The 22,486-nt window shown below is 36.0% G+C and overlaps 1 protein-coding gene and 1 long non-coding RNA gene across 2 annotated transcripts in view; one reads left to right on the top strand and one right to left on the bottom strand.

Annotated features, from left to right (window-relative positions):
• The first annotated feature begins 3,210 nt into the window (after positions 1–3,210).
• On the top strand, positions 3,211–22,450 carry LOC129422452 (uncharacterized). Its single transcript, XM_073854437.1, has 12 exons — positions 3,211–3,371; positions 4,157–4,334; positions 4,632–4,787; positions 5,102–5,238; positions 5,378–5,535; positions 6,187–6,381; positions 7,261–7,350; positions 7,654–7,743; positions 10,624–10,739; positions 11,182–11,347; positions 11,515–11,631; positions 22,323–22,450. Exons 1-12 carry the CDS (start codon positions 3,362–3,364, stop codon positions 22,431–22,433), a joined length of 1,524 nt encoding a protein of 507 aa, XP_073710538.1. The 5' UTR covers positions 3,211–3,361; the 3' UTR covers positions 22,434–22,450.
• LOC141350069 (uncharacterized) overlaps positions 9,204–22,486 on the bottom strand; it is a 35,519-nt gene continuing 22,236 nt past the window's right edge. Inside the window, exon 2 of the long non-coding RNA XR_012358014.1 lies at positions 9,204–9,681. This is a non-coding gene — a long non-coding RNA (uncharacterized lncRNA). The remainder of the gene's footprint in view (positions 9,682–22,486) is intronic.

The raw sequence follows: 22,486 nt of genomic DNA, 5'->3' as shown, positions 1-22,486 counted from the left end.
TGACAGTGATAAACAGTGCACATTGCCAGAGATGCCTACACTAAAGCCTGTGTGTGTGTGTGTGTGTGTGTGTGCGTGCGTGCGTGCGTGTGTGTGTGACAGACAGGGTAGTAAATAACAAAGGCTTATTTCCATGCCAATCTGAGCAGTAACATTGGATTAATCATCAGCGTAGGGTCGGCTGAATTTGATATCAATTAAATGGCAGTATAATACACTACACCATACAGTGCACAAATCTGATTAACTCAATTACAGACATTGGGTTCTTGACAGAAAATATGAAATATGCTGCCATCTAGTGACATTACAAAGACATAAACAAATGAACAAGGCTGGATTTACACTGCATATATCTTGATGCCCAATTCCGATTTGTTGCCTGTATCCGATTTTTTGGATGACCCTCTTACATCATCTTTTAAAAGCAAATTGTATGCAATATCACTAAACACTTGTCAAAAACACTTGCCGTTCTAAAAAAATCGAACACATTGTTTTCCATGACTATACGCACATCGGCACCGACAGGTGGCGCATGTCCGCGGCGCCCAGCTTTAACTCAGGAAGTTGCTCAAATCCCAGTCGCGGCACAGAGCGCCACTCACATAGTTTAACATTAAATAACATCATATTTGTCCCAAATCATGACATACATCTGAGTTGACGTCATTTGTCAGAGTCGCATTTTAAATGACGCACCACATCTTCATATGGGAATATCCGACTGTCCGCTTACATTGTGGACGTGAATGCTTGTATCCGATATTTATATCAGATTTTATTCCACATATGAATGAAGTCTGAAACTGATCGAAATCTATGCGCTTTTACACGTTTGTGGGACAAATCCAATCTGTGCCACAAAAAAATCACTTCAAACATGCAATGTAAATGTGACCTTAGTGACAAGTTATGCAGAATTCCTTCAGGGTTACTTCTGATATTTGCAATTAATCCTTTGAATTTTACAACAAAACACCACTTACAAAAAATAATGGTAGGCCTATTATGGTACTGGATGGCAATGCCATGATCATCTCCTGTAACTAATGATAACTATGTACAATCATATTTTTATGTACCACTAGTACTACCAGTACACTTACAATCATTTATTTTATTGTAATCAAGTTGCAAAAAATGAGAGCATTTAAAGTTTCGCATCATTTAAAGTGTAGAATCAATTAATCTATACCATTTTTTGTTTTCTGTTTCGTACTTGTCATGTTCTGTGTTCCCCTGTGTATGTCTCCTATTTTGAAGTCTTGTCCATGTCTGCCATGTTTTGTAGTTCTTTGTTTCATTGGTCTGCATGCTGATTGTTCCCCCAGGTGTTTCTCATTTCCTAGCGTATTTAACCCCAGTGTTTGCCTTGTCTGATGTTGGTGATTGTTTTATGTAATGCTCTGTTCCTGTTTGTGTCTGCCTGTACTAGATTAGGTTTGTACCTGTCTGTTTGGAATTACTTTAATAATAAATACTGCACTTGGATCCTCTGCCTCAGCGTGCTTTAAGCAACCAACATTACAGAACTATTTTGATGCTGATGCTTGCTTAAATTTGCTTACATCCAATGTATTAAATAAAATATATTTTATACGAATGCCTCGCTGTTAAAGTTTAATTTTAAATAAAACCTTTCAAAAAAAGAAAATGGTAAATTAAATAAAAGGTGGTAAATTAAAGAGCACATGTGTATATAAACACACACACACACACACACACACACACACACATAGTAAACTGATGTACACTGTCTGCATGTCTACATTTGTGTGCCATAATTCATCCTGAAATCTTTCATCTTTGTAAATCATTAGCTTACTCTGGTGTTTGTTTAACTGGTTTAAATGATACATAGACGTGGCAGTGAAATATTCAGTCCAAATTACAAGAGTAAAAGCCATCAACATCACACCACAGTCCAGTAGTGAGTCCAGGTCAGGTCACGCTGAACACTGAACTCTGATGTTTACATCATCAGGTGCATGTTAGAAGAGTGACAAATGCTCAAGATAAAGTAACATAGGGGTGGTTTCCCAGACAGGGATTAGCTTAAGCCAGGACTAGGCCTTAGTTTATTTAGAAAATATAACTTTTTTTAACAAACATGCCTTACTAAAAACATTACTTTGAGGCAAAACAAAGGGCACTGATGTATTTAAAGATATGTCAGTGCAAGTTGTTTCCAGTTTTGACAGGTCTTATATTTATTTCAGTCTAGGACTAGTCTAATCCCTGTCCGGGAAACCACCCCAATGATTTATTGTTATATATATATGTCTTATCTATAAGAATGTGCTTAGATTTAACAATCATATTTAATCTAATACATGTATATCCTATTATGTATTGATAAACATGAATTGAATAGACTAGCTGGATTTGCATCTGCGTACATACACCCTAAAAAAAGGTATGAAAGTTGCCACTGTGACAAAAGGTCCTAATATGTAAAATTTTTGATATGTGAGGTACCAATATGTTCCTCTAATGGATCAATTTGAGGTAATATGCACCTTTTAGGTATAAATTTTGTACCTTCTTGTAAGCCTTAGCCTACCTTTTTCTTAGTGTACTTTCTTGCTTAAAATTACAGATTTACATTTATAAAAATGAGCTTCATTCACCAAGTTTGATCAGAGAATAATAAATAACTGATTGGGAACTGATAAAAATCAGTTTTGCATTTTAGAAATATGAAATGTAGTTAAATCAGCACACCCACTACATTATAGCTATCCTACAAACAACGACTGTAAACAGCACAATATAGGACTGAACATATACGTTCTGTATATGGCTGTTCAATGTAAACCCTCGTGTTTAAATGCATGAGGCAATATTGCGCAACACGCACTCGTCACTAGAGCTCGCGTGGAGGCGCGTCAGCACATTCCAAAACAAGCCGATGCACAAGTTGAGCTTTATTTATCACACCAGGGACGTTTATCTTACCGTATTACACTACAATTACTATTGCAGTAACTGTACTGAGGAGAGGACACTGAGCTTTCTTTTCCTCTTCACCAATCAGAGTGTGTGTTTGAATATGGGCTCATGTTCGGACTCTTCCAGCACTGACACGTCCCATCATCCCATGCGTCCACGTGCAGCCTACTGTATCTGACTCTAGGATCGAGGTAAGAGAGAAGTGGGAAATCCTGTTATGACACTCCCAGATTTCATAAACATTATTATGTATGCGTAAAGCGCGCGTATCTCCTCCCCTCACCGGATGGGTCATTCGCATTTATGGGCTGTGTGAGCCATATATAGCCGGGCATGAGGAACACGCAGGAACATTAGAGTTTGATCTCTAGCTGTATTTTACTTTATTAACTTTGTATAACTGATCATGGACCAAGGTAAGACAAATGTATTTAGAAATACTATCTTCATGTGTCAATATTTTGTTCAGTATGGTATGATGCAACATTTGGAAGGTCTTTCTGCCAATTTTAAATAAATTGATTAAATGATAAAAATTAATTTTTACATTTTTTATTTTTTACATTTTTATTCACCATTTCATTACAGAAAACTGTGCGCAAAATGTGTACCAAAATAAAATAATTATTTTATTTTAATTTAAAAGGTGATAATGCACCTTCCCTGTCAAATTGATGATTTGTCATTTTCCCTACAATCTCGAGGCAAGACAATATTACAATTAAAGGGCAAACATGAAAAAGAAACTGCATTTTATTCAAAGGTTTTTATTAATGCTGATGCAATAGCAGTGACAAAAATCTAATAAAATTGTAAAGTTCACTTTTCATTTTATATTCTCTTTTCTTCAATGGTTTCGTTTTCTAAGTAAACTTGTATGCAAATTATATGTTAATTGGACATTTATAAAATAGGCAGGAAAATAGTGATCATCATGATGAGGAATTTTAATTGAATAACATCTGCCATTTAGTTTTTAAACTTCTGACTTTAGTCTTTCTGAGAAAAACTTTGAATAAATGTGTTGACCTTGACATATGTTTTGTAGCTTAACATTTTGGTTACATTATGCAAATTATTTTAAATAAAATGAAAGCGAAATACCAAATTCTACTCCCTATACACTACATGGCTATATACTGGATAGTTAAGTAAATGATAAAGTATTGTCATTATCTTCTGATTGGTTTGATTTCTTTAGATACTCAGAGGAACCCTATGATGGAGTTTTGGAAGGAACATTCAAAATCTGCGACAGTCGAGGAGATGATGCTGGACTCGAATGCCCAACAGCTGACCCAACATGAGCTTCCAGAGATCCTCTCAATGCTTCCATGTCTCGCTGGTTCTGATGTATTGGAACTGGGAGCTGGTATTGGGTCAGTGATAATATTGATTGTCCTTTAGATTGTCATTAGACCCACGCTTCCTCTAAACTGATATTTGGGTAAAAATCGTCATGCCCAGTATTTGAATGATTAATAGATACTCATTAAAATAAAAGATTTTACTCTAATACAGTGAATTTGACATGTGTCCAGTAATATAGTGATTAGTAAGAGTAACATTTTTTCAATTAATGAATTGATATTTTTGTAGCAATTGGTCAGGACAGTGTGTTTGTTTAAACACGGCTTCTTTTTCTTTGTTGTCATCGTGACCTCTGACCCCTGCAGTCGTTACACACAACACCTAATTGGCCGGGCCCGTCACGTGACCGCAGTGGACTTCATGGAGAACTTTGTGGAAAAAAACAAAGCGGACAACAGTCACAGAGGGAATGCTGAGTTCCTCCAAGCTGATGTCACACAACTGGACTTCCCTAAACACAGGTTGCCAACATTTTTCATTTATATCAACACAGCTATATGCTTTATTTACTATAATGAATAAATTCACATCTATAACATATGATGTACTTATATCCCATGTCATTTAATAATTTCATAAATATTGAGCTCACAGCCATGCTTACAGTATACAATGTCTGCATGTGACAAATATATATTTTAGTTGGTTAAATATGAACAAACTGTTTTGCAATGAATTATAATAGTTTAATGGTTGACCACATTAGGCATAAAAGAACAAAAGCATTTTTAATTACGCCTACCATTTCTCTGTCTTCTCTCTTCCTCTATTTTAGTTTTGACATGGTCTTCTCTAATTGGCTGTTGATGTATATAAGCAATCAGGAGCTAAAGTCATTGGCTGAGAAGATGCTCGGGTGGCTCCGCCCAGGCGGGTACCTGTTTTTCAGGGAGTCCTGCTTTCACCAGTCAGGTGCGAGAAAAAAAACGCTTTGCATCTTGCTGGTTTGTTTTTATAGCATTAATTTACTATAAGAGTTACATTTTTGGTTTTTTGCTTTAAATAATTACTAGTTCTTTGTAATAAAGTTTTTGACTTTTAAACCAAACAGGTGACAGCAAGCGAGATTTTAATCCCACCCAATACAGAACTCCCGCCCACTACAACCACCTAATGACATCAGTGCTTCTGGAAGAATCAGAAAAAGGCCAAAAGAAATGCTATGGTTTTGACATAGTGCTCAACAAAACCGTTCAGACGTACGTCAAGGTAAACCAGTCAGTCGGAGTGTTACAAAGACCTCTGAAATAAAGAAGCTGATGTGTTCTACTAGTAAAGCATTGCGATTGCAGCACAAAGGTTATAGGTTTAAATCCCAGGAAACACATGTATTTATAAAAATAAAAAACTGTATTAAATGTGATGCATTGGATAAAAGCGCAGTGGTGGCTCGTGACTGCTCTTCCGAGTGGCGCAAATTCAAAATATGTGTTCGGAGTGTCATGAGTGTTGCTCAAAATATGTGTTTGTTGCGTCATGTGAACCATGTTTTGTCAAAATAAGTGCGTGCTGCACACGCGTCAAAACCGTTTACGATAAAAGAGACGCTCACATTCACAAAATACATGCAAGATACTCCCTTAACAGTAAACTTTGATTACGTATGAGATTATGTGAGTATCTGGCAAACGCGAGCTTCTCTTTTATCATAAACCCTTTAGACGCGTCTGCAGCAGGCACTAAGACACGTGATGCACATAGGATCACGCAACGCGCAGAACACATATTATGAAATTACGAATGTTGTGACGAACTTTGCATCGTGTACCCTCGAAAAAAGAAGGCACTGGCCGCCACTGTAAAAGCACCTGCAAAATGTATAAATATGAAGAACCGATAAAGAACGTTCTCATGTTCTAGATGAAGAAGAATCAGAATCAGCTGTGCTGGCTCATGCAGAAGGTTCGTCGTGATGTGGTCGAGCAGCATCAGGCTGGATTCTCAACCTTCCAGCAGTTTCTGGATAACCAGCAGTACACGCACAAAGGAATCTTACGTTATGAGAAGATGTTTGGGTCTGGATACGTCAGCACAGGAGGGCTGAGCACTACTAAGGTCAGGAGTTTCAAATTTTGAAAAATGTATAAATTACATCTACGTGTGCACAATACAGGTTCTTGTATGTGAGATGTTATACAAGCAGGCACATATAGAATATATGCCCCTAAAAAAGAAAATATTCATCTTTCTGCACATTAAAAGTTTTGTTAAATATCATTACATTTGCCTTATAAGTACTTTTAAAAAGTTTGAGACATTTACAGTCAAAACTTAAAATATAATTTTTAGAGAATGCCTTTAATACATATACATTAAATTAGTGGTCTCCAACATGGTGCTGTGCCCGCACGGAGTCTGTGAGTTGCCTGCCAATGCACATTCTAATAATTTTAATATTTATTTACTACATATGTTTATATCAGTTCTTTTATTTGCTTCTTTTATGTATGTTAACATTTTAAACAATGATAAAACATAACCCATAAGCCTTTAAGTTTTGTATGCACATTTATGAATAAAAACAGCATTTTTGGTTGTGACAATTCTGAAACTATCACACCACAGTAAATATGGCAAATAATGCATTAAAAACATTAATGGAGACTTTGCATAGGTCAAAAAATTGACATCTGAGTCTGAGATATCAATATTGTTAAAAACTTTGGGTAACTTTGGTAAACTTTACTTTTCATAATCAGTTTGACATTTGCATGGAATTGCCTGTTTATTATTATTATTATTATTATATGCTTCTTTAAATATAAGTACCCTACGTTTGTTTAATTTATTTGTCATGCAACCTGCCAATTGCTCCTTTTGGCCAAATTTGTGACCTATTTTTATGTCATGACATGTTATCTTTAAATTTGAGTGAATCATTAATGGTCTGTTTTCTGTTTAATCTCTCTGATATGTTAATCTATAACCCATCAGGAGTTTGTTGATATGTTGAACTTGACCCCTGGACAGAAGGTTCTGGATGTCGGCTGTGGTATTGGAGGTGGAGATTTCTACATGGCCAAGGTGAGTGACCAGCGACTGACATCTGGCAGATTTTTGTGCTGCTACACCATCAGAAAAATGGTCATTGGGGCGGTACCCTTTCCAAAGACACATCTTTACACCTAAAGGGTTCATATTGATACCTTAAAGGTACATTTTGGTACCACATGTACTGTATATGTCTGTACCTAAATGGACGTTTTTAAAGGGTACTTCCCCAGTGACAACTGTTGATCATGTTTTCTTGACCAGTGTCTAACAAACACCATCGGACATCAATTGAACAGCAGCTGCGTGTGTTTTATTGTTATATTTTAATGTCAGACTTTTGGTGTTGAAGTTCTGGGGATGGACTTGTCGTCCAACATGGTGGAGATTGCCATGGAGAGAGCCGTCACAGAAAAACTACCTTTAGTAAGTCATGTTTTTTTAGACACTGTCAGTAACTAAATCTCACATTGTTTCTAACCAGGTATAATGGTAACCATAGTAACCACCTAGCATTCACCTAAGTAGCCACCCAGATCACCCGAGCAACCTCTTTGTTGGTTTATGGACGTGTGGCTCTTTCAACAGAATATCTTGGGCTGGGTGAAAATGATTGATTCTCCAATTTTAATCAATCGTCTATTAAACTAATTCAGATCAATTCCGGAAATCCCTGAATCCATTTTTACTGCGTATGTTTTACTTTATGGGATGTGAATATTTTCTGTAATGGTCTGTATTTCTAAAGATGTCGATAAAAGATTTATGAATTTTATGATTTTTTTACTTTTATTATAAGGGGACAGTCCACTAAAAAAAAAAATTGCTTATTTTCCAGCTCCCCTGGAGTTAAACGTTTGATTTTTACCGTTGAATCCATTAAATCTGATTAGACCATAAGCATCGTCTATAACCAAAGAGTTTCAATATTTTTCCTGTTTAAAACTCAACTCTTCTGTAGTTACATCGTGTACTAAGACCGATGGAAAATTAAAGTTGTGATTTTCTAGGCAGATATGTCTAGGAACTATACTCTCATTCTGGCGTAGTGATCAGGGACTTTGTTTCTGTGGCATGGCTGCAGCAGGCGTAGGGATATTGCGCACTGCCCGAATAGAGTCCTCTGCTATAGAGACAGAGTGCAGCGTGTCATAACCTGAAAACCACGCCCACCGGGGGGAAAACAATCCAACCGTCTCCATTGACTTTGGATTGCGAGAGGCCACCTCCTTGTCATTTCTAGCCTATAACAAAAAACAGAATAATGCCTAAAAGCTGCTGTGTGACAATATGTACAGCTAACAAGCCAATAAAAATGGAAATAAGTTTTTATAAGCTGTCGAGCCGTAAAACCCAGATTTTAAGGAGAAAAAAGTGGATCGCCGACTAAGTTTCCCCCTAGTGGACGCAGTCACACTAATAGTAGTATGAAAAGTTGCCTGTTTCCACTTTTGTGTTTTTAAACGCTCGTTTTTTGGGGTCGACAGCTTATAAAAACATTTACAGATAAAACATAAAAACAGAATAATGCCTAAAAGCTGCTGTGTGACAAGGTGTACAGCTAACAAGCCAAAAAAAAAACAGAAATACGTTTTTATAAGCTGTCGAGCGTTTAAAGAATCAAAAATAGAAACAGGCAACTTTTCATAGTACTACTATTAGTAGAACTGCGCCCACTAGGGGGAAACGTAGTCGGCGATCAACTTTATTCTCCTTAAGGCTCGACAGCTTATAAAAACGTAGTTTTGGGTTCTTTGGTTTTTTAGCTGTACACATTGTCACACAGCAGCTTTTAGGGATTATTCTGTTTTTTGTTATAAGCCAGAAATGACAAGTAGGCGGCCTCTCACAATACAAAGTTAATGAAGATGGTTGGATTGTCCCCCCCCCCCCGGTGGCCGTGGTTTTCAAATTTGCATAACTGCGCTCTGTCTCTATAGAAAGTTACTAAGGGGACTATGTTCGGCTGCTGCGTAATATCATTGCACCTTCTGCAGCCATGTTACAGCAGCAAAGTCCTTGATTATTACACCAAAATGCGAGTATAGTCCCTAGCCATATCTGCCTATAAAAAATCACAACTTTTAATTTTCCGTCAGTCTAAGTACACAATGTAACTACAGAAGAGTCAAGTTTTAAAAAGGAAAATATTGAAACTCTTTGGTTATATTTTTGTGCGATGCTAATGGTCTAATCAAATTCAATGGATTATGCTAAGCTATGCTAAAAGTAGTATTGCCAGACCCGGAGATCGGCTGAATTGATTCCAAAAAGGTAAAAATCAAATGTTTACCTCTAGGGGAGCTGAATAATGAGTATATTTTCAGAAAAATTGGACTGTCCTTTTTTGTTCAATTTGTGCACCTTGTGTGCTTTGCGCATTTATATTTAAAGCGTACCTCGACAATGAAGACTTTCATTGTTGCTTTAGTATGCTTTAATACTTTATTTGCCTTCTAATACTAAATCCATTGGTAGAAACAAATTCAATATTTTCATTACTTCAAAAAATCCCAACATGTAATACTCATTTTAAGCTGTGGAGGCCGCCATTGCTTTGTGCATAATGGTTTCTTGGTCGATGATTTGCGAATTATTACTACACTTTACTGTTTAAATACTATGGTATCTACTTTAGTTTTTCATGTGAGTATGTATTTCCCCTTTCTTACATCTTAGATCATCTATATTTTTATTATCTTTCATTTGTATGTTTTCTGTACTATTCATCATTTATGTTCATCTGATTTATATTAAAAGAGGCTGAACAGAAGAATATTCTTGTATTTTAATTACATGCAGGTGCCAAGACCACATAGCGCCACCTGCTGTCTGTGTGCATTTATAACTCTCATCTTCTGTTTCACATATAACTTTATAATTTACAGATTTAAGACGTGTTTACCATATTTAACTTGCTGTACTGTTAATAGAACAGGTTTTGATTGCAACCTTTTACGTCATGTAAAATGCGGGCTCCGATTCAATATCGAACCATATAAATAAGCATTGCATTGAATTGCCAAATTGGTCACAATACCTAGCCCTATAATTTTTTGTATAATTCACACGGTAGAAAACTATTTCAGCTCTTCCCTTCAATTTTAAGAAATTAAAAAAGAAGTCAGGCATTACAATACAAACATTTTATTTTGAATATACCTACAATACTTTATCTTTGTGATTGGATTACTTACTGACCTTGTTCATGTAGTGTAATGATACAGGCAATCGTTTCAGTTTGTTGACATTGCATGGATGCCTCCTCACATGAGATCAAGATACGTTGATGTCCTTCCTCTGCAGGTGCAGTTTGAGGTGTCAGATGCCACGAAGAGAAGGTTTCCTGACTGCACGTTTGATGTGGTGTACAGCAGAGACACGATCCTGCACATCAAGGACAAAGTTGACCTCTTCAGAAAGTTTTATGTGAGTCTACCGACAGCTGAACGCTCGTGCACATGCCTGCAATGCATGTTGTACACCTGTGCATGTGAACCTTTCACACGTTTACTAAGACTCCTTTCTGTGAAAACCAGTAAATAGCTGGGTTTTCAGGCAGGGTGACATATGAGATGACAATACTTACCTTATAAAAACAAGTCTTTGCATTTTTACTGAACTGCATGTATGCACAGTCAAACTTCATGGCAGAATAAGAAAATGAAGTGGGCATGAAAAATGATTTGAGGAAATAATAGGTCAAAGATCATTTACATACATGTCCTCTGATGGACACATAATGGCAAAGCCAGGTAAAAATGGTGGTTTGTCAGTTATACTAGTGTTAGATACTGATACTGACTCAATTTACTGTAGTGTTCACAACCTAGAGATTGTCTTTTAGTTTGTGTTGCACAACAGAAATAAAGAAATTGTTTTTGTGTTTGTGTTTCATTCATGGCTAAAGCCCGGTGGAAAACTTCTGATCAGCGATTATTGCTGCGGCGAAGAGCCGTGGTCTCCGGCGTTTCAGGATTATGTGAATCAGAGGGGATATATCCTCTACACACCTCATAGATACGGACAGGTGCGTCACAGATAAAAAAACAAAATGTTACATTAGTACCTTTACCCTAATAAAGTTTGTGATCAGATTAACTATCCATCTGGTGTGTGATGTTGACGTCACCATGTGCCAAACCAAAGCTTGTTTATGCCTTTGTTGTAATGATGTTGTGTAATATTGTGTTGTAGTTTCTAAGTGAGGTGGGATTCAGAAATGTTCAGGCTTTGGACAGGACAGAGCAGTTCATTCAAGTCATAAAGTCTGAATTACAGAGAGCAGAGGAGATGAAAGACGACTTCATACAGGTGAAACATTCACTCGCATACACATTATGAGCACACTTTCAGTCTTTTATAATACAAATCATTCACATTATCTGTGTCAGAAAGCAACTCCTGGCTTAAATCTTCACTCCCCTCATACCACAAGCTTTTATAGCATGAGCCTTTGTACAACATCAAGGTCATTCAGCAATGAAAATCTACAAAAGTAAAAAGTAGCTTATTGTTGCAGAGGCGTGAAGTATGAATGCACTGATATATCCTCCTATAATTAGTATCGGCAGATAAAAGCTTTTATTCCAATTATGCCGACTGTTTTACAACAGCCGATGTTCAGGGCAGATTATATCCTGACAATCAAAAGGTGAGGATGAAAACAATAAACTGTGTGATTATTTTAAATTGGGTTACAATGACAAAATACGCTCTGCACTTCTAGGATTTCACAACATAACAATTTCAACCAAGAAGTAAAAAACAATATTATCTGTATAACTTTCGGTATAAAAAGTATGGAAAGAAATCAGACTCAATATTATTAATATATACATGCACAGTTATCTGTGAACTGGATGCATGTTACAAATGTATTTACTATCCACGAACAAATGTCTTTAGATTTGAATATGTGAAATTCAGAATTTGAATGAACGTGTATCGATTTGTACAAATGTACAAATACACATGTTTTATTGTGTATTCAAACATCACAATTCGCGCGTGCAAAAAGGGAGATGTGCACCCGCGGACCAGGTGACACGCATGCATTAATCCCGTTCTGTTCATTTGTATATTGAGACTTTCATTTCGCTGTTTAAAGCATTTTATGAGCCAAATACAAACAACTATCAATGAATAAACTAAAATATGTCTTTGATTTTGTGTCTGCGAATTTTTATATTTACGTGAATGTGCATCCACCTGCACAAACAGAGACATACCCGTGAACTCAGTCGGCATATCCCGTATCATTACCTCACAATTTGTGAACGCAAAAAAGAGGATGCGCATTTGCGGATCAGGCGACGCGCGTGCATTAATCCTGTTCTGCTCATACGAGTTTCGAGACTCAAGTTGCGTGGTCTGCACCGAAAGATCCACGAGCACAGATGTGCCACGAAAAGAGTCAACACTAGGTGTCAGTCCAACGGAGTTCCACACATGGCGGTGAATTCTGTTTTCTGTGTTTCCCTTTAGTCTGGTGTTTTTATAGCATTACGTTTATTATCTATATATATTAAATGTTTTAATGGCTTGGCTACTGAGATGTGTTTGTGTGCATGTATGTAATGTATCTTTATTGTCCTTTAATGGTAAGTCAATTATTTTTTCAATTTAAAACATTTTAAAAAGTAATACTTTCATGTATTAAACTATACCATTTATTAAAATATTTCATAATTGTTCTATTATTTCCTTTTACCTTATATATATAGCCTACGAGTTTGTTCTACAATTATTTTGTTACATGCATACAAATTAATATGCCCCAGCCTGTTTATATATAAATAACACTTCACATCATGGGTTTGTGCTATATTTATGTATTTATTAAGAATGTCCACATAATAATTATTAAAACAATTTTATTAAAACAGGTTATAAAAATACCACAATAGAAAACTGGGGAAAGTATGAAATATTTAATAAACTGTATTATAGAATACATTAAATTATTGGGTTTTTTTTGTATAAACCATTCAAATCTTTAGTCTTTATAAATATATAAAAACACACCGTGATAAAAACGCTACACTAAAGGGAAGGGAACAGACTTTGACAGAACACCTGAAATCAGTTGCTTTGGACCTACTAATTAACGCAATCCTACCGCACTGACAAGCCAACCGCATGAATGCAACCACGGCGCTTTTTACGTTAAATTAATGAAACTAGCTATGACCTTCTTGTTTTTCACATCATACATGTATAATGAAGGCCAAATAAATTGGTAAGAGGGTCATTTCGTTAAATCACAGGCTACAGCCAGGGCTGGATTGTCAATATTGGGCGAGTGCCCCAGGCAATAGGGGGTCACCAAGGTCTCCAGACTGCGGCCAAAACGTTTTTACAAGTACTCGAGCATGTGCACGATCGGGTTTTAACCGCTCAATTGCATGACGCGTAATCGCGTATATCGTTTTATGTCACCATGCGCTCGGTTGATTTTACCGATGGATCTACGCAGCCCTGGTAAAGTTAACACATCGCACTCAGAACCGCGCCGGTTAAACATTACAGCGATGAGAGATAAAGAGAGCCGGACAACTTTTAGCCTACATTAACACTAAAAACATTATAGACGAGAATAAAGGTCTACATCAGTGCCCAAGGAAAACTAGATAAAAGATGAGAAACGTGTAAAGGATACAAGCATGTAGATATAACTTATTGTAGCCTATATGTAGCCTATCTTATGCCTAGTTAAGGGGGTTGTATGAATCTTTGATTCATAACTTACTATTCTGAAAGTTTCATTAATTGTGCATAATGATGACATGTGCAGAACCTGCATAGTTAAGTCTATTTAGTATTTTTCAGTAATGCAGTTATTTTGGGAAAATGTCAAAATATTGCATTGTAGGCTTATTTAAGGTGTGCCCTAAATTTTCTGCTAGCGCTCCTAAAATTTTCAGTCAGGGGCTACATTGCTCCTAATAACAAAAACGTTAGTCTGGAGCCCTGAATGACTAGTTTAAAATAATAAATAAATAAATAAAATATATGGGGGGGGCACTTCACTGTGTTAATCCGGGCCTGGCTACAGTGAATGCGTGAGAAAGTGAAACTGAGATAATAGAATGATAGCGTCGTCTGCAGATTGTCTGCAGATGCAGTATTAAAGATTAAAATAACTTTAACTGATCAACACAAATATAAAATGCCATAATATAATTGACGTTTTTTACCAGCATTTAAACCTTTATAGTTTTTTCTTTGTGTATCTGCAACATCCGCCCGTGGATGAGGAAGCTGCAGCCAATGTCGTTGGCTTTTTTCTTTATAGTGAACTGACTGAACACTTGACTCTTACCTGGGCATTTAGATATTCAAGTTTTCATTATTAATTTCTGGGTGAAACATTTTAAGCATGATGATCATCTGTCGACTCGACAGTTTCAGCACGTCCTTGCGGAGAGACTTTAACGTCTTTTTGTTCACTCCCCATGAGCTGAACGATTTTATTTTGTACTTTTTTATATATATTTTCAACATATATTCAAGAAACACACATGATATAATGTAAGTTGTTATAGATAGAATAAGCTTGTTCTGAAATGATGACAAAATCTAAATGACTGAAAATGATCTTGAAATGATCCATCTTAATTTAGCCAAAATACTGATTCATTCGTTTTCATACTTTATAGATAAACATTAATTTATCTAATCAACCTATTATCATCAAATGCGTATGAATAGCAATCAGTGTGATTATCGTGCAATACATAGCCTACGCCAAATTCCATTTTGCGTGCATATGCTAGTCCTTCCCGTTCACTTAAATGGCGCATCGTTTGGTGTCGTTGTTTTTTTGTCTGTTTTTTAAACCATTGCCGATTGGGTTTGGATATCATTTTATTTTACAAAAACTTACTCTAACCCCAAACCCAAGAGACAATGGTAAAAAACAAATGAGAAACCAATTATTAAAAAAACACGAATAGATGAGCCATAAGGGAACAGGAAGGACTTGCGTAACATATTCACTCAAAATTGTAATTTTATGTAGCCTATGTATTGCACGATAATCAAACTGCGTGTTATTTGTACGCATTTCATGAGAATACTAATATATTATTGAAAATGGCCTAATTTAATATACAGTGCTTGTGTATTGCATTCGTTTTGTACATTTACAGCGCAGTGTTCTGTATACCGATGCTCTGAAAATTTGCACTTAACAAGCCTAAACCATGTTCTTTAATTTATTTATGTATTTTTGTTTAAATGTAGCTGTAGTAGCTTGTGTTGATGATGTTTCTTCTCATAAGGGTTAAGGCATAGCACCCAACTTCTAGTGTACCTCGTTGTTCTGGATTTAAATTATATTTTTAGTAAATAAAGGCCGTAAAATTGCATACAGCGCCACGCAAAATCACCGTAAGGGAAAGTCCGACACCGCTACAAAACTAGTTCAGTGACATTATTTGTAATTTAATCAGTAATTTGATTTAGGAGCTTAATAAAAAAAAACGTTACCGTGTGTGTAATGTACTGTCACTCAGATCAGGATCCTTACTGCCTTTCCTGATATGGGTGACAGTACATTACATTTTTATTAGATTATACTAATCCAATAAACAGTCGGGATATATAAATCCAAGTAAAGATAGGCAAAGAAACGCTCAGCAACGTATGGCAAAGCAAGACTTCGCACCGAACAGGTTTGGTGAGATCTAAATGAAGATCTAAATGAAATAAATAAAGTCCACCAAATGAAGAACAGGCGATGCGCGCAATCAGTCTCAGGTACGGGCCGATGGGAAATTTAGTAAATGTTAATATTCGGGCGAGTAATCCCTCTGACGACCCAAAGACGAAGCCTGAGGAGCGCTTTTAACAACAGGCAACAGACTTTTTACAATTTATATCATACTAATTATGTACGTTTATAAATCATGTTTTCGTTCATAATTTATGAACCGATCAGCAGTTCAGCACTTCAAAGTGTGTATAAGTACTTTGTTAATACAATATTCTATAAGTGCTTAAATATAGGCTATTATTCACATAACCTTAAATAACGTATAATCTGATTTAGGATCTTAATTAAATTTAGACTCCTATATCAGATTATACATTGTTTGGCGTTGGAGATAACAGCATAGGTCCTAAGCAAAGCAACTGATTTCTGGTGTTCTGTCAAAGTCTGTTCCCTTCCCTTTAGTGTAGCGTTTTTATCACGGTATGTTTTTATATATTTATAAAGACTAAAGATTTGAATGGTTTATACAAAAAAAAAAATAATAATTTAACGTATTATATAATACAGTTTATTAAATATTTCATACTTTCCCCAGTTTTCTATTTTGGTATTATTTATAACCTGTTTTAATAAAATTGTTTTAATAATTATTATGTGGACATTCTTAATAAATATAGCACAAACCCATGATGTGAAGTGTTATTTATATATAAACAGGCTGGGGCATATTAATTTTTATGCATGTAACACAATAATTGTAGAACAAACACGTAGGCTATATATATAAGGTAAAAAGAAATAATAGAAAATAGGAAAATTATGAAATATTTAATAAATGGTATAGTTTAATACATGAAAGTATTACTTTTTAAAATGAAGTGAATTATACTGTAAAAATAATTGACTTACCATTAAAGGACAATAAAGATACATTACATACATGCACACAAAAACACATCTCAGTAGCCAAGCCATTAAAACATTTAATATATATAGATAATAAACGTAATGCTATAAAAACACCAGACTAAAGGGAAACACAGAAAACAGAATTCACCGCCATGTGTGAAACCCTGTTAGACTGACACCTAGTGGTGACTGTTTTCATAGCACATCTGTGCTCGTGGATCTTTCAATGCAAACCACGCAACTTAAGTCTCAAAACTCGTATGAACAGAACAGGATTAATGCACGCGCGTCGCCTGATCCACAAATGCGCATCCTCTTTTTTGCGTGCACAAATTGTGAAATAATGATACGAAATATGGCAACTGAATTCACAAATATGTCTCTGTTTGTACAAATCGATGCACATTCACGTAAATATTAAAATTCGCAGACACAAAATCAAAGACATCTTTTTAGTTCATTCATTAATAGTTGTTTGTATTTGGCTCATAAAATGCTTTAAACAGCGAAATGAAAGTCTCAATATACAAATGAACAGAGCGGGATTAATGCACGCGTGTCATCTGATCCACAAATGCACATCTCCCTTTTTGCACGCGCAAATTATGATATTTGAATACACAATAAAACATGTGTATTTGTACATTTGTACAAATCGATACACGTTCATTCAAATTCTGAATTTCACATATTCAAATCTAAAGACATTTGTTCGTGGATAGTAAAATACATTTGTAACATGCATCCAGTTCAAAGATAACTGTGCATGTATTTGTTAATAATATTGAGTCTGATTTCTTTCCATAAAAAAGAAGTTATTCTAAATAAACGAATATTAGTATCGGCTCACAAATTTTGTATTGGTGCATCCCTAATTTTTACTTTAATCGTGTACATTTTCTAAGTATCTTTACTTTATCACAGTTTTTTTTAACCTAACTTTTACTTCTTTTAATTTCATTTATAACAGTACTTAAAATAAATTGTGTCATTAATGACTCACCCTCATGTCGTTCCCTTCGGTTATCTTTGGAACACAGTTTAAGATGTTTTATATTTAGTCCGAGAGCTTTCTGACTCTCCATTGAAAATCTACGTACAGTATACTGTCCAAAGGTAATAAAAACATCATCAAAGTAGTCCATGTGACATCAGTGGGCCAGTTAGAATTTGTTAAAGCATCGAAAATACATTTTGGTCCAAAAATAACAAAAATTACGACTTTGTTCAGCATTGTCTTCTCTTCCCATCTGTTGTGAAGCGCATGCGCGAGACTAAAGTCACATGACTGCAGTGACGTGGCTGACGTGTTATCTGGTGCGGCCCAGCTGTTTTTGTTTTTTTGTGCACCCGGGCTTCGTTTACAATCTAAGGGAGATGCACGCTGTAAGTTTGAAAAAAAAACTTCGCAAACATGTATGAGGATAACACGTCATCCGCATCACTGCAGTCACGTGACTTTAGTCTCGCGCATGCGCTCCACAACATAAGCGGAAGAGAAGACAATGCGAAATACATTTTTGTTTTTTTTGGACCAATTGCCAAAGTGTATTTTCGATGCTTCAACACATTCTAACTGACCCACTGATGTCACATGGACTACTTTGATGATGTTTTTATGACCTTTCTGGACAGTATACCTTACGTAGATTTTCAATGAAGGGTCAACAAGCTCTCAGACTAAATATAAAACATCTTAAACTGTGTTCCGAAGATGAACGGAGGTCTTACGAGTTTGGAACGACATGAGTCATTAATGACATTATTAGAGCTGCAAATTTCGACTATTTTTTCAACCGATTAATCTATCGATTATTTTTTCGATTAATCGAATAGTCTAATGATTTTTTTTACAAATAATAAATGTAACATCTGCTATTAATGCCAACATTTTATTGAAGCATTTTCTCAATTAAACAAATACACAAACAGTGCCAGTGCCAAGGAAAATATAACAAATCACATAAAAACAAGTCCAACATAAATTCAGCCTAACATAAACAGTGCAAAAGGGGCATTATTCACCTTAAACAAATAAAATATATTAATATTAAAGAAGTAAAATAAAAGTAAATCAAACTGAATAATAACTCCTTATTAATATAAAAACATGTCCCGCTCTTTATTGATCCAGCCCTAGAGCTAATCATAAACTAATGAAGAGTCATCATTAACTACAAAATGACTCACATGAAATCATTGTTTATTAATACATTAACTAAAAAACATGTCATGTTGTACTTAATGATGACTCTTCATTAGTTTATGATTAGTACATGCATTTACTCAGCATTAGTTCAGACTGAAGTAAAAATAAATTCATTGTGATTCATGAACCCTTATTATAAAATGTAACCATTCTATTATTACTGTTAATATTATTACTATCAGTAGTAACGTTACTGCATTCTCATTTAGCATCAACTTTAACATTTAACTTTTCTTAAAGGCAGGATAGGCAGGAATTATCTAAAAAAACTTTTTTACAAATTTGTTTAAACTGTCTTTATATATCAATACATAAGTAAAATGTAAGTACTCTGAAAAAGAGAGTATAAAAATCGAGTGTCTGTAGACCTCTCACCACTGTTTTAAACACAGCTAATTTTTCCATTCACTCCACCCCCTCCCTTCTGGGTTTCTTCTTAAGCCACGCCCCCAAAACATATGACCGCGCGAATTACCTCAGACAAGCGGAGAGGAAGGAGCGCGGTGCATGTAATAACATCAAGTCACAATCACATGTAATAATACTAGGGCCGGGACTTTAACGCGTTAATTAAGATTAATTAATTACACAAAAAATAACGCGTTAAAATTTTTAACGCATTTTAATCGCACTTATTGTTGCACCGCGGAACATTTCTTATTGGATGAGTTTCGGCGGACCGTTTATACTTGAGCACCAACTAGCGTTTATGACTTCAGACCACAACAAACCACAGTGAACATGAATGAAGAAGCTGATGAGATCGCTTTGGTTGGCCCCGTGCAGTGGCGGAGTGGCAATCGAGAGAGGGGGGACTTTTCCCGGTGGGCCGGTAGTGTTTTAAGGTTGCGAGGGCTGGTCTGATGATAGCCGCGCTTTCAGTCTTCAGTCATGCACTCCAGCCACACTAAAACCTATTTATCATATATTTAATATGCTTCAGCGCTCAAAATGTATCTGGCCGCACCGCTCTCTCTATCAAGTCCGTCTCCCCTGGAGTTCTATCAGCCAATCAAAAAATAAAGAAAGAAGCTACACAATAGCCAATAGGAAAATAGCACTGTTGTATCTGGGTAAGATTTAACGCAACAACCAATAAAAAAAGCATAGCCTCGCACACACCCATAGAGGAATGGAGCTCCGAGCATCACTTTAAGCAGCACAGAGTAAGTCTGATCTCCTGTTTTAATGTTACAACAAATGCACAACTTTGACACAAACAAACAATGACAACTTGACTGCTGTTAGAGAATGTTTCCCAGATAATCACCATCAGTTTTTCACGAGTGTCTGTAACTTAGCCAACAGTTTACAGCCTGTTCAATGACAACACCTGCTCAGAACACGCAAGTTAGTTTAAGCCTCGTTATATTTTCGTTATCGAACTATAAAAACACAAAACATATAGCAGCTAGCGTGGACATTAGCCCGACTCCGAGTAAAACGACTTAGTTGAACAAAAATAAACAATATTTTGTTGCTTAAGCTTATGTATTCAGTCATTATTCATGGTATACTAAAAATCCATGTAAAAAAATAACTTCTCAATGTTCTCAGGTCAAATATTTTTATGTGATTAAAATGCGATTAATTTCGATTAATTAATTACAACGCCTCTAATTAATTAGATTAATTTTTTTAATCGAGTCCCAGCCCTAAATAATACACCTAACTTTATCACTAGGAATATAAACAGATGGCTTTTATAAACGGATGGCTTTTAGTAGTCACTATTAAGCCAGTGTTTTGCATGGAAGAGTTTCTGTGATGAAAGCATTGTTGACTCTGACGAGGACTACACTCCGCCGACAATACCGCTACCGCATCATCGACTCGAGGAAAAGCCACGCGATATTTACTCTCGTTTGATTGCTTCGTTTATTCCTTTTTTGCCTTCGCTGACTGGATATGCAGGTACTGTAAGATGTGAATGCAGTTTCTGTGAGTTGTGAATGCTATTTCTCTGCTGTACTTTTGCTCTTCCTATTGCCTTGTGCACGTTCAAATCAATCGGGTGTGCGCATGTCTGGGCAGATCCCATAGCAACGGGTGGAGCCATGGTCGCGAGAGAGAGTGATATTTGAGCAAGCTAATCATACTTTTCGTCCCGGATGGAAATAATTAACTGTGTTTAACACAGTCGTGAGAGGTCTACAGACACTCGAGTTTTATACTCTCTTTTTCAGAGTTCTTACATTTTAATTATGCATTTGTATATAAAGACAGTTTAAACAAATTTGTAAAAAAGTTTTTTAGATAATTCCTGCCTACCCTGCCTTTAAGTCTCGGGTAAATACAAATTTAGTTAGTATGATCTTCTAATATTTTATAAACGGCGTTTACGCTGCTGTTACTTTAAATAAACGCATGTCAGGAATACCTAACGAGACGAGCTTATAATATCTGCGCACATAGCAAAAAAATAAGCTATGGGAACTCCGCGCTGCCAGCTGGCTTTCAGTGCACGCGGGCACATGCCTATCTCAGTATAACAGTAACTTATTATTTCATAACTTCTTAATATAAAAAGTTAAACATGTCCCGCTCTTTATTTACTGTTTCAACATACTGCCCAGGTTCCCCAAGGTAACGGTTGCAGTGTGCATTCAAAGTTGATTGACAGGTCTAGCTCAATGAAAGTTAACCACCAGCCACACAATATCGCAAGCGTTCTTGGTAAACAGAGGCGTGGTTGGAAAAGGACTCAATATACACACGCAAGAGAGTTTGTTTCTTCTCGGGATCGTTCGCCAAAAACACATTTATTTTAAATTACCCGAGGCAGCAATTATACGCGCCTCGTGAACTCACTTGGGTCTCGGGTCAGAACTCTAAAAACAAAACTCAAGGTGTATGTAGATAATAATGGTTTTGTTATTGTTTTTATGATAATCATATGTTTTTGCAAGACTATATTCGTATGCATTCATAAAATATGTACGAATTCTCATGAGATCAGACTGGGTGAGCTGTCCATTGAGCCATTGGTTGCAATCAACAATCTCACCCCTAGATGCTGCTAAAATCTACACAGTGGACGTTTTAAATGCAGAGGTCACATTTGGAGTACGAGTACCATACTTGACAAACATGTTCACTTTCAGATTGTTATAGTGTCCATAAATCTGAATATTGCTATAAAGGAATAAACATCCGTCTCTTCTGCAGGAGTTTTCCAGGGAAGACTATGATGTTATCATAAATGGATGGAGAGAAAAACTACAGCGCTGTGAGACTGGAGATCAACGCTGGGGTCTTTTCTATGCTACCAAACACTGACAGAGAGAGGGATGAAATGCCAAAGAAAAATCTTAACAATTCAGAAACTATAA

The sequence above is a fragment of the Misgurnus anguillicaudatus genome, chromosome 16 (assembly GCF_027580225.2).
Source record: "Misgurnus anguillicaudatus chromosome 16, ASM2758022v2, whole genome shotgun sequence".
In the NCBI taxonomy this organism is placed as follows: Eukaryota; Metazoa; Chordata; class Actinopteri; order Cypriniformes; family Cobitidae; genus Misgurnus; species Misgurnus anguillicaudatus.
The sequence above is the reverse complement of the archived record's forward strand: the minus strand, read 5'-3'. Positions and strand labels throughout refer to the sequence as shown.

Bases quoted from the DNA above. Each gene is read 5' to 3' on its own strand.
- LOC129422452 (XM_073854437.1), top strand. The intron at 4,788-5,101 runs GTTGCCAACATT...CCTCTATTTTAG, and splicing joins CTGGACTTCCCTAAACACAG to TTTTGACATGGTCTTCTCTA. The intron at 5,536-6,186 runs GTAAACCAGTCA...CTCATGTTCTAG, and splicing joins CCGTTCAGACGTACGTCAAG to ATGAAGAAGAATCAGAATCA.